General features: G+C 48.5%; 1 protein-coding gene across 1 annotated transcript in view; it reads left to right on the top strand.

Moving 5' to 3' along the window:
* The first annotated feature begins 608 nt into the window (after positions 1–608).
* LOC125942157 (uncharacterized) overlaps positions 609–16,342 on the top strand; it is a 59,437-nt gene continuing 43,703 nt past the window's right edge. The window contains exon 1 of the mRNA XM_049660319.1: positions 609–1,120. Within this exon, the coding sequence (XP_049516276.1) occupies positions 652–1,120 (469 nt within the window). The 5' untranslated portion in view covers positions 609–651. The remainder of the gene's footprint in view (positions 1,121–16,342) is intronic.

Here is a 16,342-nt window from a genome sequence, read left to right on the forward strand (position 1 = left end):
AGAGCTAGCTTATGACCTAAGGAATGGACCGCTACATGTCTTTGGGTGTCATGATGGTTGCAAAAGATACTTTTGTAACGGAAGCAAAGGAGATGACTTGTATCATGCACTTCCTAAAATACAACAAATAAAGCTGATATCTGCAGCCAACATCATTGCAGACAAGGCAGACCGTCTGATCACAGATGACACCAGCAATCTTGCTGAAGCCATTATGTTTCTTGTGGCGAAGTTTTCAGGGGAAAAACAGATAAATCGTTGCCAGAGGGGCTCTTATGAGCATCGCTGTCAATGTGCGGGGCTTTGCTTTCACATGGGACCTGAATGGCACGCTAAAGCTAGCAAGGCTGTCACTTGCACAAGCCCAGCGGCAACCCTGAAAAAATATTCGCAAAAAAAACTGGAAATGAAAAGGCAGATGGTGCATCGCAAAAGGCGGCTGTTTGAGGAGTGCGGCCATCGTGAGCGTAGATCCACTAATCGTGTAGCGAGCAATTCAGCACCCCACTATGGACCAAATTGTCAGAAGCCAGACATGTCAGCTGTCATACCTTCTGCGAACACAGAAAAGCAGCTGCAGGATCTTCAGGTAGATGAAAGCAAGCAAGCAAGGATTGAAGCAGAGACGCGTGGACAGGCCAGCAGTCATGAATGGCACGAACAAAGAAACTCCGTCTCACTGCTTCCAATTTTCATGCTGTCTGCACAAGGAACGACAGCACACCTTGTGATGCACTGGTAAAGCGGCTCCTTCATCCGAAGAGCTTCACAACATCTGCTACAGAGCACGGGAAGCAGCACGAAAGTGTTGCACTCCAGCTGTATGCAACAGAGAACGAAACAGTTGTTCAGCCATGTGGGCTTTTTGTTGACCTGGAGCACGGGTTTTTGGCAGCTTCCCCAGATGGGCTGGTCGGCACAGACCGAATTGTGGAGGTCAAATGCCCGTTGAAATCAAAGGAAGACGAACCACTGGAAGCAGCACGCAACTTCTCGGACAAGAAACGAAAGGATGGCGCTCCAGTCCTTTCCAGATCCCACAGTTACTTTTATCAAGTGCAGGGCCAGCTGCACGTCACCAGACGGAGCATCTGTGACTTTGTCGTGTACACAACCAAAGGTATACATGTGTAAGAAGTACATTGGGATGATACTTTCTGGGAAACAAAAATGGAGTCATTTCTCATTCGCTTCTACAAGGACTGTGCTCTTCCAGAAATTGTGGACCCCCGACTTGCTCGGTCCATGGACGTGCGCCGGCCAGATTGGAATAGGCTTGCCATTGAGGCTAAGGAGAAAACTAAGAATGGAGAGACATCCAAGGCCAAAAGAGCCAAGTACGAGGATTCAACAATCATGTAAGTAGAACTGCACTTGACACCGTATAGAGCGGAATATAAACTGCGATACTTTCTTCACGCCTCGTCTTATGCAGCGGTCTTTTGGAGAATGCGATGTCATCGTCTGGCAACCTACGGCGTGAATGTTGGCAAACGCATAGCCGAAGTCATGTGTACAGTCAACCACAAAAGTTTACACACCACGGGATCTCAGAAAACGTTCAATTCCCGAGCAGTCTGTAGTACTCTGTACCTGTAGCCAATAAACCTGTATACGGCAATGTCCTAGTCAAGGCCCTAAATGCAAATATCAGGATCCGTTGTGAGGCTGCGGAGATATTCAGTTTTTTTTTTCTGAGATTTTATGGCCCGTAATATTTTGTGGTTGACTGTAGTTGGGAGTTTATTCTGGTAAACTACGTGCACAAAAAGTGGGTATAATATCGTGCAGAAGGAAGTCCCATAGTGAAAAGACTAAATCCAAATGTGAGTGATATCATTTTTTTTCTTGTCGCTTCATTTTCTTGCGTGAGCTCTTCCAATAGACATCGTGTGTGATTTGTTTCGGATCAATTTGTTGTGATATATAGCACTGAAACAAATTCATTTACTAGACCAGTCTAACCGTCGCTCTTCATAGCACGGAGCCATGTAACATAATTGATGCCCGAGCAACACTGTTCCTGTTCATTTTTTTCTTTCGCCAGTATTTGGAAGTCAAAACATAGGAAAGACTCACCCTAGTGATTTACATGAGCTCCAATAAGCAGCTGTTAGTGCCTATACTGTTGTAATTTATTTGAAGTATAATACGAAAATTTTGAGTAACGGATATTATTAGCTTGGTTGGGCATAACATATTTTCAGTGACGTTTATATGGTGACGCCAATAACGTTAAAAAATGATCACATTCTAGCACACAAAATATAAATGCAGCTGTGTGTATCAACTTTGGGTATTTCCAGGTGCAGCAGGCCATTTGCGACAACGCGGAGGTGCAGAAGCTCGTGTCCGGCATGACGATCGCGCAGGGCGGCGTGCTGCTTCCCAAGAAGACGGCGAAATAGGATGCAGCGGAATCCACCACCTCTAGCAGCAAGAAAGCTAGAAAAAAGAACGGTCCTTGTCAGGACCAACCTTATTGATGCCGCGGCGGAGATTTTGCACTGAATGCGTTCTTCCATTCCCGTCACTCTCTGTGTTTTGTTTTATTTCTTTATTATTTTACATGTCTGCTACGTGGACAGTTGAAAATAATGCACGCTTTACGCCTACGACACGACGGGAAATCTTGTGCGGCCCTGAAAGTACAAGCATACATCGAGTTCTACACCAGAGCTACATACTTAGCTTCTGCACATCACGTTGCGCATCTTTGTCAATGCCACCCTGTGAGGACGAAATTCCAAAGTAGTACAAAAAAATTCAGAGCCCTGCCACTACTCTGAAGATGGAAGCCCGCGAAGCTGTGACAATGGTGGGTCTGCTGTAGTGAATGTTGCTATAGTGAATTGACAATATTGAGCGTCCTCGGCATGTTCGTCAAAAAATGTCACAGTTCCGCCCTAAGGGCGAAGCAATGACTGCGATAGCAACGCAGCAATGTCATACGAAGTAAGGTGAGCGGCCTTGGTAGCAATATGAATTGTAGTAAACATGAGCTGATTAAGTAAGCAGGTGTGCTGCGGGCGTAAATAGACCGACATGAAGAGAGACTCGATGACCACGAGAAGGCGCGTGTGAAACGGTGGTGTTGATGAGAAGCGCTTACCGTGGGCAGCGCGTGCGAAGGGACACACCTGTAGTGCTGCACTGCCGATCTGGGCAGCATTGCATGTGTAGCGTGCGTTGGAAAATGTGGCCTGACTATTACTAACTGAATGAACAAGCGTGGTGTGAGCGCGCACAAACAAACATGAATAGATCACACTGAATGACTGCAGCCAACGACTGTCAAAACGCTGCCTATCGGTCGCGGTCTATCGCTTCAACGGAAACTGAGTGGCGAATACACGTTGCATAAAGGTCAGAGCCGTGTGGAGATAAGAGACGGTGCGGTCGAACGAACGACGAGCGCGGTTGTTGGCAGCGTAGAAGTGCGCCCCCCCGCTCCCTCCGGCGCTGGCTTCCCGCTTCCTTGCTTGCGCGTGGGAGAGATAAGAGACTGTGCGGACGAGCGACGAGCGCGGTTGTTGGCAGAGAAGTGCCCCCCCCCCCCCCCCCCCCTGCTCCCTCCGGCGCTGGCTTTCCGCTTCCTTGCTTGCGCGTGGGAGATTGAGTGCGTTCGCTCGCCGTGATAGCGCGCGTCCCCGCACGCTTCCGCTGGGGCATACGGCGCGCGGCGAAGATTTTATCTATACGGAACCTCACGGCGACGACGACGGCGACGGCAGAAATCCGGTTGAAGTGTCCATATAATTGCTATCGCAATAAAAGCAAGGAAACCAGCATCTAGTTTTCGCCCGGCGCGATGGCCAAGTAGTGCATTTGCTGCGCCAAGTCCGCCCACGATGCGCTCCGCATCGCTGGCCCGATCTTCTGCCGAGGCGTTGGCGCGACGGAGACGAGATCTCTCCCGCTCCTGCTCTCGGAGGCTCATACCCACATATCCAACGCGGGTATGAGCCACACGTGACTTCTTTCTTACATTCCTTCTTTCTCTCTTTCCTTGCCAATTTTGGTATATACTAAGTGAACGAGATGCCACAAAATAGTTGCCTACTTCCAGTGTACACGGACGCGGAACCTAGCATGTAACAGCTTCGCTGTAACACAGTCGTTTCCACGTGCCTTCTCGGTGGGCCTCTTGCAAAAGCTGGGCCGGTATTTTTTAGCGATGCCTTTCCAGTAATAATGCCTTTTCGCGCTTATCGCGCTTTGTCAGTGGTCAGCGCGACGGTCCGCTCGCGTTATCCACGGGATCAGCCGGCCGTGAGCGGTGGATGATAAGACTGGTAGAAAAGTCATAAGGCATCGCTACAAAATACCGGCCCTAGTGTTCGAATGTCGGATGGTCGGTTCCCCATGCGCGCGGTCGCGAAACACGCAGAAGCTGTCGAAGAGCAACGCCGCCCCCCCCCCCCTCTCCAATCCTATGCTATCGCAATATGCTATCGCAATAAAAACTGCCTCCCATAGGTTTCGCTGTAGGTCAGTAGTGCCTTCGTGTGTGTGTGTGTGCCCTTCAAGTATGTATGTCGCGTTGCTTGACATCATCTCCATCTCTCTGCCTTCTGGATTGGTCTGGCGTCAGGACTGCAGGAAGTGTTCGAACACACACACTCACGCTATATATATATATATATATATATATATATATATATATATATATATATATATATATATATATTATTGGAAATTCCGCAAAGAACGGTTTGAACTTCAATCAAAAGTCGGTAACTCACGGAAATGGTTTCATTGGTTGGCGATCACAAAAGGCTATGGAAAAACATAATATATGCCCTAGCGTAATTATAGCGCACCGCACTATAGTGTCTCGAAAGGTGCGGCCTTGGGGGATGGTGGAGGAGAGAGAGGACTCCCCGGGAGCCAGCGCTCTTCCAGTTATCTCAATTTGCGGCGCAACTGGCAGTTTACATAAGACCGCGACAAAAGAAGGGTGCTGCCGGACCTGATTGCAGAGGCGACCCGTTCGCGCATTTACATTCGCACGCCCGTACAGCCGGTCGATTGCAGCGCGCCCGCGCGGCGCTAAAGGGAACTACACATCTAGGTACTTGCTGGGGGGCGCGTCTCGGCGAACGTCCCTAGCTCCGCGATTACCTGCGCCCTTCGCGCCCTAGCGCTGCCGCCTCCCCAGGTTCTGCATGGGTTCACGGAGCGCCCCAAGCCAGCGCCGCCGTGGTCCGTCAGAATGCTGGAAAGACAGGTAAGTTTCATTTTGTCTTCTACATTTGTTCAAGGATAGTTAACGCAGTGGGATCCCAAAAATGTTAATGTTGTATTCAGTTGTGTTCCCGAGTGAAAGTCGTGGACGCAGATGCAAAAAAGAGAGACAGTAGCTGTTCTGCCGCGCGCGGAGCCGTACGTACCTGTGTCACTGTTTATTCATATTGTCTTCTATATTTGTTCAAGGATAGTTAGTCCCACAAGTGTACCTGAATGAAAGTATACGCGTCCGTGCAAATGCAAAAAAGAGAAACAGTAGCTGTTCTGCCGAGCGCGGAGCCGTACGTACCTGTGTCACTGTTTATTCATATTGTCTTCTATATTTGTTCAAGGATAGTTAGTCCCACAAGTGTACCTGAATGAAAGTATACGCGTCCGTGCAGATGCAAAAAAAGAGAAACAGTAGCTGTTCTGCCGCGCGCGGAGCCGTACGTACCTGTGTCACTGTTTATTCATATTGTCTTCTATATTTGTTCAAGGATAGTTAGTCCCACAAATGTACCTGAATGAAAGTATACGCGTCCGTGCAGATGCAAAAAAGAGAGACAGTAGCTGTTGTGCCGCGCGCGGAGCCGTACGTACCTGTGTCACTGTTTATTCATATTGTCTTCTATATTTGTTCAAGGATAGTTAGTCCCACAAATGTACAGTCAACCACAAAAGTTTGCGGACCACGCGAGCGCGTGGCCAAGAGCCTCTTCGCGACACTTCCGCTACGTCACCAGCGATCGACAGCAGCGCTACGTTGAGACGCATCCCTCCTTAAATCTATGGCCTGTCTATTTTCGCACTGTGCGCAAATATTTTCTACCTATCTCTTTCAACGTGACGCGCTCTTTGTTAGCCAGGGCTACTTGCTTATATTTTGAGAGCAGAATATCAGTACAAGTAATCAGACAGCGTATTCTTCGGCTCTTATCAGTTCTATTTTCGCGGTAGCCACGCTGTTTTTTTTTTTTTTTCGTGAGTGCGTGAGTGAGCGGTGAGGCAGCCATGGGACACATATGCTTAGTCAGTAGGGCAGAATTTTTCCGTTCCTCCCCATCGCTAAGTGACAGTAGCGGCCGGGATTTGATCGCCTGCGCCCAGGTTTTGCTGCGCAAGCCCGAACCACCGCGCTGCTATAGTGGTTACATTTAGAAAAATAAGAAATAATCGGGTGCGATGACTCTTTTTATAACCCTTTGCGACACGGCGTCCTCGTTTGGGGGACTCGAACTTCGGAGGCGCGTCCCACGCCACGTGTTTTTCAAATGACCTAAAACTCAGTGTGCACATTCGTGTCCGCTTCCTGATGGGATAACTAGCGGTCAGTTAACTTCATTGTCCTGCGTATTGCTGCAGATGATCACTTTGCTTGGAGACACTACCATGTTAGACATCGTTCGACGTGCCGCGTTCCAAGACCAACGTCAAGAGTATTTTTTTTTCTCGGTCGACACGAATACAACCGAAAAAGCAAGTTTGCATGCGTTTCGGGCCTAATAGTTGATTCTTTTTATGCAAGCATTGAAGCTGACGGATTTCAGAATAATTAGATAATGAGTTATACGCTAATTAATTTTTTTTACTGAAACTCGCACAAAACAGCACATTGCTTCGTCTTCTTTCTTGGAATGTAATAGTGAGCGTCTTGAAATGATGCCATGCGCATTGACGCATTTGCAGACAGTGCATCATAATTCGTGTCTGAAGGGGATGAATTTATTCACAAGCATTTACAGAAGTGTCATGAAACATAGGTCTCTCAATGATCTAGTAGGAAGTGAAATGTCCGCCGTTTTCTAGCACCTTATTGATGCGTGTGGGCATCGACTCGTACAAAGATTCAGTAATCTCCGGTCGACCGCGCAGGCTTTCCCATTCTTGTGCGATCGCTTGCCACAGCGTATCGGCCCGTGCGGCCGCGGTTGGCTCGTGTGGACAGCCGTTTCTTCAACATGCCCCAGACATTTTCTATGGGATTCAAGTCGGCGCCACATGGAGGCCACTCAAGCTGGCAAACAGCATGTTTCTTCTAGCAATGACTGGGACGATACGTGCTTTATGGATCGGGCTGCGGTCGTGTTGAAAAAAAATAGCAGCCGTCGCTGAAGGGACCGTCCAGCGCATACGGAACGAGGTGTCTAGTAAAGAACGTCGCAGTACCGTGACGCAGTGAAGGGCCCTTCCAGACGCACAAGGGGACCAAGGCCATCTTTTGCTGATTGCTCCCCACACGCTCACGGAACACCGTCCACTGGATAGAACACTCTGTGTGTAATTAGGCAGATATCTGCAAGAAATAGCATACAATTGGGTTCCAGCGGCGCGTCTACAAATGTTGTGATTCCTCTTGCGTATGAACTTTATAATGCTGTTATAGAGTTGCAATAGAAAACGTGCAAACATCATTAGATAGTACTGAAAGACCCACTGGCAGCTTTTAATTAGCTTCAGAGTAAGTAGTACTATGAAACAATCGTTAATGTTTTCAACATAATACCACTACAGAAAAATCTCGTAATGTCCAAAGCTCATTTTACGTGAAACATGTTGTGATGCAGAATTAGCTTCGTGAATTAACTGCCAATACACTGTAAACACACCTGCAGTTTAGTGGACGCCAAACCCGCTTCCGTTGGTCCCCGCGCGTGGAAAAAGTTGACTCGTCGCTAAAGATGACATCGCCCCATTTCTCTGTTGTCCAATCTTTCATTGCTGTAGCGAACATGAGTCGTTCTTGTAGCTGGCTGTCTGAGAGGCAGGGCTTCTGTGCTGCTACGAAAGACTGCAGGCCAAGCTCACTCAGCCTTCTTCTTACAGTCTCAGACGATACCGTGAGCGAGAGCGCTTCTCGGATATCCTCTGCACTTTGAAAAGGATCAGCCACGATGGCGGCCGTAATCAGGCGGTCCTCTTCCTCAGTCGTGGCCCTTGGACGCCCACTGCGCTCCATATCTGTGAATCTGTCATCGTCGCGGAAAGCTTGAATAATCCTATTCACGGCAGTCCGGCTCCTGTTGGTTCGGCGGCAGATTTCGCGCTGAGGTATTCCCTCTATAAATAAACGCACAATGTGCCTTCTTTCGTCAAGTGGAACACGCAGCGGCATCTTTCCAAATAGGCAATCACCACGTGGCCTGAAGCAAGTCTACTACGTTTTCAGCGACTGATGCGAAGATGCGCCTATGTGTGAAAGAAAATTTCTATGCATCCGCTTTTTCTTTATTTTTGATGACAGTGAAACACCTCCCTACCCTTTCTCTCAAGACGCAGAAGCAGCAACGCTCATTGGACCAAGATGCTGCCAACCAAAGTGCGCCAGTAAACGTCGCGTAAAAAAATCGTCGCAGCGCTTCGTGAAACTTATCTACCCACTGGCACACCAGTCGACAAAGGTTGCAGTGATTGCTCCGATACTGCTATCAAGCCAGATATGTGGCGGTCTTATCGCAGACAGCGCTCTGCGTCAACACAATGAACTAACAATGTCATGCACGGGAATAAAAAATTAACAGGCAGGCGAGTACCAAGAGGGCTCATATCCGGGAGAGAGCCCTGTCGCCGCTAGGTGCGTACCGCTAGGTGGCGTACCGCTAGGTGGCGCGGATAGGCAGTCTGGCACGCGCTCGCGTGGTCCGCAAACTTTTGTGGTTGACTGTACCTGAATGAAAGTATACGCGTCCGTGCAGATGCAAAAAAGAGAAACAGTAGCGGGTTCTGCGCGCGGAGCGGAGCCGTACGTTCTGCCGTTTATTCATATTGCTTCTATATTTGTTCAAGGATAGTTAGTCCCACAAATGTACCTGTACCTGAAAGTATACACTGCTCGTTTGCAGATGTAAAAAAGAGAGACATATTGTCTTCTATATTTGTTCAAGGATAGTTAGCCGCGCGCGGAGCCGTACGTACCTGTGAAAGTATACGCGTCCGTGCAGATGTAAAAAAGAGAGACAGTAGTTTGTTCCGCGCGCGGAGCCGTATACCTGTCTTTTATTCTATTGTCTTCTATTTTGTTCAAGGATAGTTAGTCCCACAAATGTACCTGAATGAAAGTATACGCGTCCGTGCAGATGCAAAAAAAGAGAGACAGTAGCTGTTGTGCCGCGCGCGGAGCCGTACGTACCTGTGTCACTGTTTATTCATAGTGTCTTCTATATTGTTCAAGGATAGTTAGTCCCACAAATGTACCTGAATGAAAGTATACGCGTCCGTGCAGATGCAAAAAAGAGAGACAGTAGCTGTTGTGCCGCCCCGCGCGGAGCCGTACGTACCTGTGTCACTGTTTATTCATATTGTCTTCTATATTTGTTCAGGATAGTTAGTCCCACAAATGTACCTGAATGAAAGTATACGCGTCCGTGCAGATGCAAAAAAGAGAGACAGTAGCTGTTGTGCCGTGCGCGGAGCCGTACGTACCTGTGTCACTGTTTATTCATATTGCCTTCTATATTTGTTCAAGGATAGTTAGTCCCACAAATGTACCTGAATGAAAGTATACGCGTCCGTGCAGATGCAAAAAAAAAAAGAGAGACAGTAGCTGTTGTGCCGCGCGCGGAGCCGTACGTACCTGTGTCACTGTTTATTCATATTGTCTTCTATATTTGTTCAAGGATAGTTAGTCCCACAAATGTACCTGAATGAAAGTATACGCGAACGCGTCCGTGCAGATGCAAAAAAGAGAGACAGTAGCTGTTGTGCCGCGCGCGGAGCCGTACGTACCTGTGTCACTGTTTATTCATATTGTCTTCTATATTTGTTCAAGGATAGTTAGTCCCACAAATGTACCTGAATGAAAGTATACGCGTCCGTGCAGATGCAAAAAAGAGAAACAGTAGCTGTTCTGCCGCGCGCGGAGCCGTACGTACCTGTGTCACTGTTTATTCATATTGTCTTCTATATTTGTTCAAGGATAGTTAGTCCCACAAATGTACCTGAATGAAAGTATACGCGTCCGTGCAGATGCAAAAAAAGAGAAACAGTAGCTGTTCTGCCGAGCGCGGAGCCGTACGTACCTGTGTCACTGTTTTTCATATTGTCTTCTATATTGTTCAAGGATAGTTAGTCCCCAAAATGTACCTGAATGAAAGTATACGCGTCCGTGCAGATGCAAAAAAGAGAAACAGTAGCTGTTGTGCCGCGCGCGGAGCCGTACGTACCTGTGTCACTGTTTATTCATATTGTCTTCTATATTTGTTCAAGGATAGTTAGTCCCACAAATGTACCTGAATGAAAGTATACGCGTCCGTGCAGATGCAAAAAAAAGAGAAACAGTAGCTGTTGTGCCGCGCGCGGAGCCGTACGTACCTGTGTCACTGTTTATTCATATTGTCTTCTATATTTGTTCAAGGATAGTTAGTCCCACAAATGTACCTGAATGAAAGTATACGCGTCCGTGCAGATGCAAAAAAGAGAGACAGTAGCTGTTCTGCCGCGCGCGGAGCCGTACGTACCTGTGTCACTGTTTATTCATATTGTCTTCTATATTTGTTCAAGGATAGTTAGTCCCACAAATGTACCTGAATGAAAGTATACGCGTCCGTGCAGATGCAAAAAAGAGAGACAGTAGCTGTTGTGCCGCGCGCGGAGCCGTACGTACCTGTGTCACTGTTTATTCATTGTCTTCTATATTTGTTCAAGGATAGTTAGTCCCACAAATGTACCTGAATGAAAGTATACGCGTCCGTGCAGATGCAAAAAAGAGAGACAGTAGCTGTTGTGCCGCGCGCGGAGCCCGTACGTACCTGTGTCACTGTTTATTCATATTGTCTTCTATATTTGTTCAAGGATAGTTAGTCCCACAAATGTACCTGAATGAAAGTATACGCGTCCGTGCAGATGCAAAAAAGAGAAACAGTAGCTGTTGTGCCGCGCGCGGAGCCGTACGTACCTGTGTCACTGTTTATTCATATTGTCTTCTATATTGTTCAAGGATAGTTAGTCCACAAATGTACCTGAATGAAAGTACGCGTCCGTGCAGATGCAAAAAAGAGAGACAGTAGCTGTTGTGCCGTGCGCGGAGCCGTACGTACCTGTGTCACTGTTTATTCATATTGTCTTCTATATTTGTTCAAGGATAGTTAGTCCCACAAATGTACCTGAATGAAAGTATACGCGTCCGTGCAGATGCAAAAAAGAGAGACAGTAGCTGTTGTGCCGTGCGCGGAGCCGTACGTACCTGTGTCACTGTTTATTCATATTGCCTTCTATATTTGTTCAAGGATAGTTAGTCCCACAAATGTACCTGATGAAAGTATACGCGTCCGTGCAGATGCAAAAAAGAGAAACAGTAGCTGTTGTGCCGCGCGCGGAGCCGTACGTACCTGTGTCACTGTTTATTCATATTGTCTTCTATATTTGTTCAAGGATAGTTAGTCCACAAATGTACCTGAATGAAAGTATACGCGTCCGTGCAGATGCAAAAGAGAGAGACAGTAGCTGTTGTGCCGAGCGCGGAGCCGTACGTACTGTGTCACTGTTTTCATATTGCTGTTGTAGCCGTTCGCGGAGCCGTAGTGTAGTGTGTCACTGGTATTCATATGTCTTCTATATTTGTTCAAGGATAGTTAGTCCCCAATGTACCTGAATGAAAGTATACGCGTCCGTGCAGATGCAAAAAAGAGAAACAGTAGCTGTTCTGCCGCGCGCGGAGCCGTACGTACCTGTGTCACTGTTTATTCATATTGTCGCGCGGAGCCGTTCACGATAGCCTGTGTCACACAAATGTATTGTCTTCTATATTTGTTCAAGGATAGTTAGTCCACAAATGTACCTGAATGAAAGTATACGCGTCCGTGCAGATGCAAAAAAGAGAAACAGTAGCTGTTGTGCCGCGCGCGGAGCCGTACGTACCTGTGTCACTGTTTATTCATATGTCTTCTATATTTGTTCAAGGATAGTTAGTCCCACAAATGTACCTGAATGAAAGTATACGCGTCCGTGCAGATGCAAAAAAAAAGAAAAACAGTAGCTGTTCTGCCGCGCGCGGAGCCGTACGTACCTGTGGTCCACTGTTTATTCATATTGCTTCTATATTTGTTCAAGGATAGTTAGTCCCACAATGTACCTGAATGAAAGTATACGCGTCCGTGCAGATGCAAAAAAAGAGAAACAGTAGCTGTTCTGCCGCGCGCGGAGCCGTACGTACCTGTGTCACTGTTTATTCATATGTCTTCTATATTTGTTCAAGGATAGTTAGTCCCACAAATGTACCTGAATGAAAGTATACGCGTCCGTGCAGATGCAAAAAAGAGAACAGTAGCTGTTGTGCCGCGCGCGGAGCCGTACGTACCTGTGTCACTGTTTATTCATATTGTCTTCTATATTTGTTCAAGGATAGTTAGTCCCACAAATGTACCTGAATGAAAGTATACGCGTCCGTGCAGATGCAAAAAGAGAAACAGTAGCTGTTGTGCCGAGCGCATAGCCGTACTGCGCTGTTTATCTGTGTTCATTCAGTCGCAGTCGGCTCGCACGGCCGCACTGCAAAAACGATCTCAGCGTGGCCGTCGTCGTGCAAATGCCATCATCGTTTTATCAATTGCTGTTTGCGCACAAACAACTCGGTTTGCACAAACGCGTTATTCCACCTTGTATCGCTTAGTTTTATCTCAAACAATGCAGGACAGGCATAGATTCCCGCAGTGTGCGCGCCTCCTGCTCGCGGCGAGTTGTCGAGCCTGGCCCAGCGGAGGCGTTCCCGCGGGGCGGCGGCGTCTGCGATGTTTTCGCTGGGCGCGGGGACTAGGGGCACTAGGAGGCTCAACGGAGCTAGGTACGCGGGACCCCTTGGAGCGAAAAGCACCTAGATGTCTAGTTCCCTTTAGCGCCGCGCGGGCGCGCTGCAATTGACCGGCTGTCACCTCTGTTGTTCATGCTGTATTTACAAGGATTAGAGAAAAATTAGAGAGGAGCGGACTTGGCTTCAACCTTTCCTATTCCAAGCAGGGAGAATGGATTAAACAGTCATTACCAGGACTGATGTATGCAGATGACATTGTACTTATGGCTGACAGCAAGGAAGACTTGCAGAGATTAATGGACATCTGTGGTAAAGAGGGAGATAGCTTTGGTTTGAAGTTTAGTAAAGAAAAATCGGCAGTCATGACTTTTAATGATAATCAGGGCAGCGAGCATAGGATACAGGAGGTTACGCTGGAGGTGGTGGATAAGTACAAATATCTTGGAGTGTGGATAAACAATGGGGCTGAGTACCTAACGGAACATGAAAAATATGTGACGGCTAAAGGTAGCAGAAATGCAGCTGTGATGAAAAATAGGGCACTGTGGAATTACAATAGGTACGAAGTGGTGAGAGGGATTTGGAAAGGGGTGATGGTCCCTAGTTTGACTTTCGGCAATGCGGTCCTGTGCATGAGATCAGAGGTTCGAGCAAGGTTGGAAGTTAAGCAGCGAGGGGTAGGTAGACTGGCTCTGGGAGCACACGGAAATACACCAAATCAGGGGGTACAGGGTGACATGGGATGGACGTCATTCGAGGGCAGGGAAGCCAGCAGCAATATAGAATTTGAGGAGCGATTGAGAGAGATGGCAGAAAAGCGGTGGGCAAGGAGAGTTTTCAGTTATTTGTACATGAGGAATGTTGATACAAAATGGAGGAAGCTGACCAGAAAACTGTCAATCAAATATTTGGACTGCCGGAGGGGTGCAAACCAGGAAACAGCGGTTAAGAAAAAGGTTAAGGAAACAGAGAGGGGTCTGTGGAAAACAGGGATGCAGACGAAATCAGCACTGGGCACATACCGAACTTTCAAGCAAAAAATTGCCAAAGAAAATATCTACGATAATTCTAGGGGAAGCTCTTTGTTGTTTCAAGCCAGGACGGGAGTATTGCGGACTAAGATGTACCGAGTCAAGTACCAAGGTATAGACACGTTGTGCTGTGCGTGTGGAGAAGAAGAGGAAACGGCTGAACACCTCATACTTTTCTGTAAGGGGCTTAACCCTACAGTGCAAGGCAACGGGGCTGATTTTTTCAAAGCATTGGGGTTTAGGGACAGTGAAGGCAAATAGACTTTAAGCGGGTAGAAATAACCAAACAGAGGTTATCTGATTGGTGGATAAAATTAAGGCAGGGGTGAAATTTCACCCACCACAAAGTACAATTATCTTAATAGTCATGGCTAGGTGGCGTATGTCACCGCCCGATTTAAAGGGTTCAGCCTCATCCATCCATCCATCCATCCATCCATCCATCCATCCATGTACGGGCGTGCGTATGTAATAGCGTCCTCGATCACCTTGCCCCGGGGTTGCCCCGAAACCAGAATGGTGCGCTGTGCACCGCGGTGGTGGCGCACTGCGGAGGGTCAACGTCGAGGACAAAACTGCACCGCGTGCAGATGCTTGCATGAAGCGCCACTTTGCCCTTGGCGCGCAAAACGTGCGCAAAACGCGCGCGCGCATGTTTCATTGTTTGCAGGTGCAGAGGATACGCGGCAAGCACTCGAACCTTGTCAAACTGCGTGCTCCGACATACCTGGTTACAAGTACACACCAATGGATTTTGTAGTTAATGACAAGACACATAATGTGGCGATGTCGGTGGATGAAATGAACGATTTTATGGCGAGTAAGTATTCGTTTTTAGCAACGCACGCGCGGGCAGTCGAGCGTATTGTCAGTAGCACAGCGCGGTGCGCTTCTGCGGCCCGCTTCCAGCAAGTTCTAGTAGCACAAAGATGGTGAGCCAAATAATCTCCCTACTCCGGTGTCGTCGAGGCGCCTGACGGGTCGTTCAACGAAGCTGTCCACTTTCGGCCGCTCTTCACCACATTGGTTTTGGACGAGGTCGATCAGCATGACGTCTTCGCTGTCAGACGAACTGAAAAAAGCTCATCGATTGCGGCAACTAGCAGCGCTTCCTTTCTCATTGCCGACATCTCGACTAGTTAACTCCATCAACTCCGTGCAACCGCAGCTATCGGGCCAGAGCGTGCGCGGTTCCGCAGTCGGCGGTGCGCGCGCGTCCCGCAGTGCTTGCTGGGATTGCACCCCGGCGCACCGCCGATTTTCTCGGTGCGAGACAGGGCAACGGAAAACCGCCCCAACCGGGTGCGCTTCCGGTGATCGAGGATGGTCGGTGCGCACCGGTGCGGTTGATCGAGGATGAAAGTGCGCACCAAGGCGCCCCGGTGCGCACCGGTGCGGTTGATCGAGGATGAAAGTGCGCACCAAGGCGCCCCGGTGCGCACCGGTGCGGTTGATCGAGGATGAAAGTGCGCACCAAGGCGCCCCGGTGCGCACCGGTGCGGGTGATCGAGGACGCTATAAATGCGCTCCCGGCGCATGCTGCGGCGGCGAAGAGCAGATTTTTTTTTTTTCGCTTTTTCCAAACAGTGGCGTCGCCTGGTGGGAGAATCTGAACTACACGCAAGATGGCGACAGTGATATGCAAGACATTAGGTATAATTAAAAGTAGAGCATGGTGAACTGACTGGTCACCACTCAGTTATAAACGCTCATGGATTCTACCCATGCAAGCTATTCAGAAAGCATGACTATCTCTTCGAATGAATGCAGATTTCGACGAGAATACGCCGCAGGGATTACGCGTGCGTTCAGAGATTACGCTGGATAGCGCGCGAGCACGCTGTCGTCTATACAGGCCCCGATCGCCCCAGATGTGTTGTCGCAGCGCTTAGAGGGACAAACCGCAAGTTTTTTGACGCAAGCTAACGCCTATCTAGATTCACTAGGGAGCAAGGTTTGCTTGCTAGGGATGCCGCGCACGCGCAGACCAAGGCTGTATTTTTCCGCGGGTGTGCTCTGCCGACGAGCGGCCACCGGTCTGGCGTTCCGAGTTATTTTGTGGGCACCTGTACAGCAGGGGCGTAGCCAGAAATTTTTTTCGAGGAGGGGGGGGGGGGGTTCACCGACCCGACCGGGGGGGAGGGGCAACCGTCAGCTTTCCTCTATGTGAGGTGGTCGATAATAAATATTGGTAGTTTGAGCAGACTCTATACATGTATATCAAAGACATGGTACCTCCCCCGCCCCCTCTCGTGCGCGTGTGCTTGTGAACAAATTACGTAAAAAGTAATGTAAGCGCAGTAAAATACAGTAAGTACGACAGGTACAGTGGGCGTTA

Source organism: Dermacentor silvarum, chromosome 1 (assembly GCF_013339745.2).
Source record: "Dermacentor silvarum isolate Dsil-2018 chromosome 1, BIME_Dsil_1.4, whole genome shotgun sequence".
NCBI lineage: Eukaryota > Metazoa > Arthropoda > Arachnida > Ixodida > Ixodidae > Dermacentor > Dermacentor silvarum.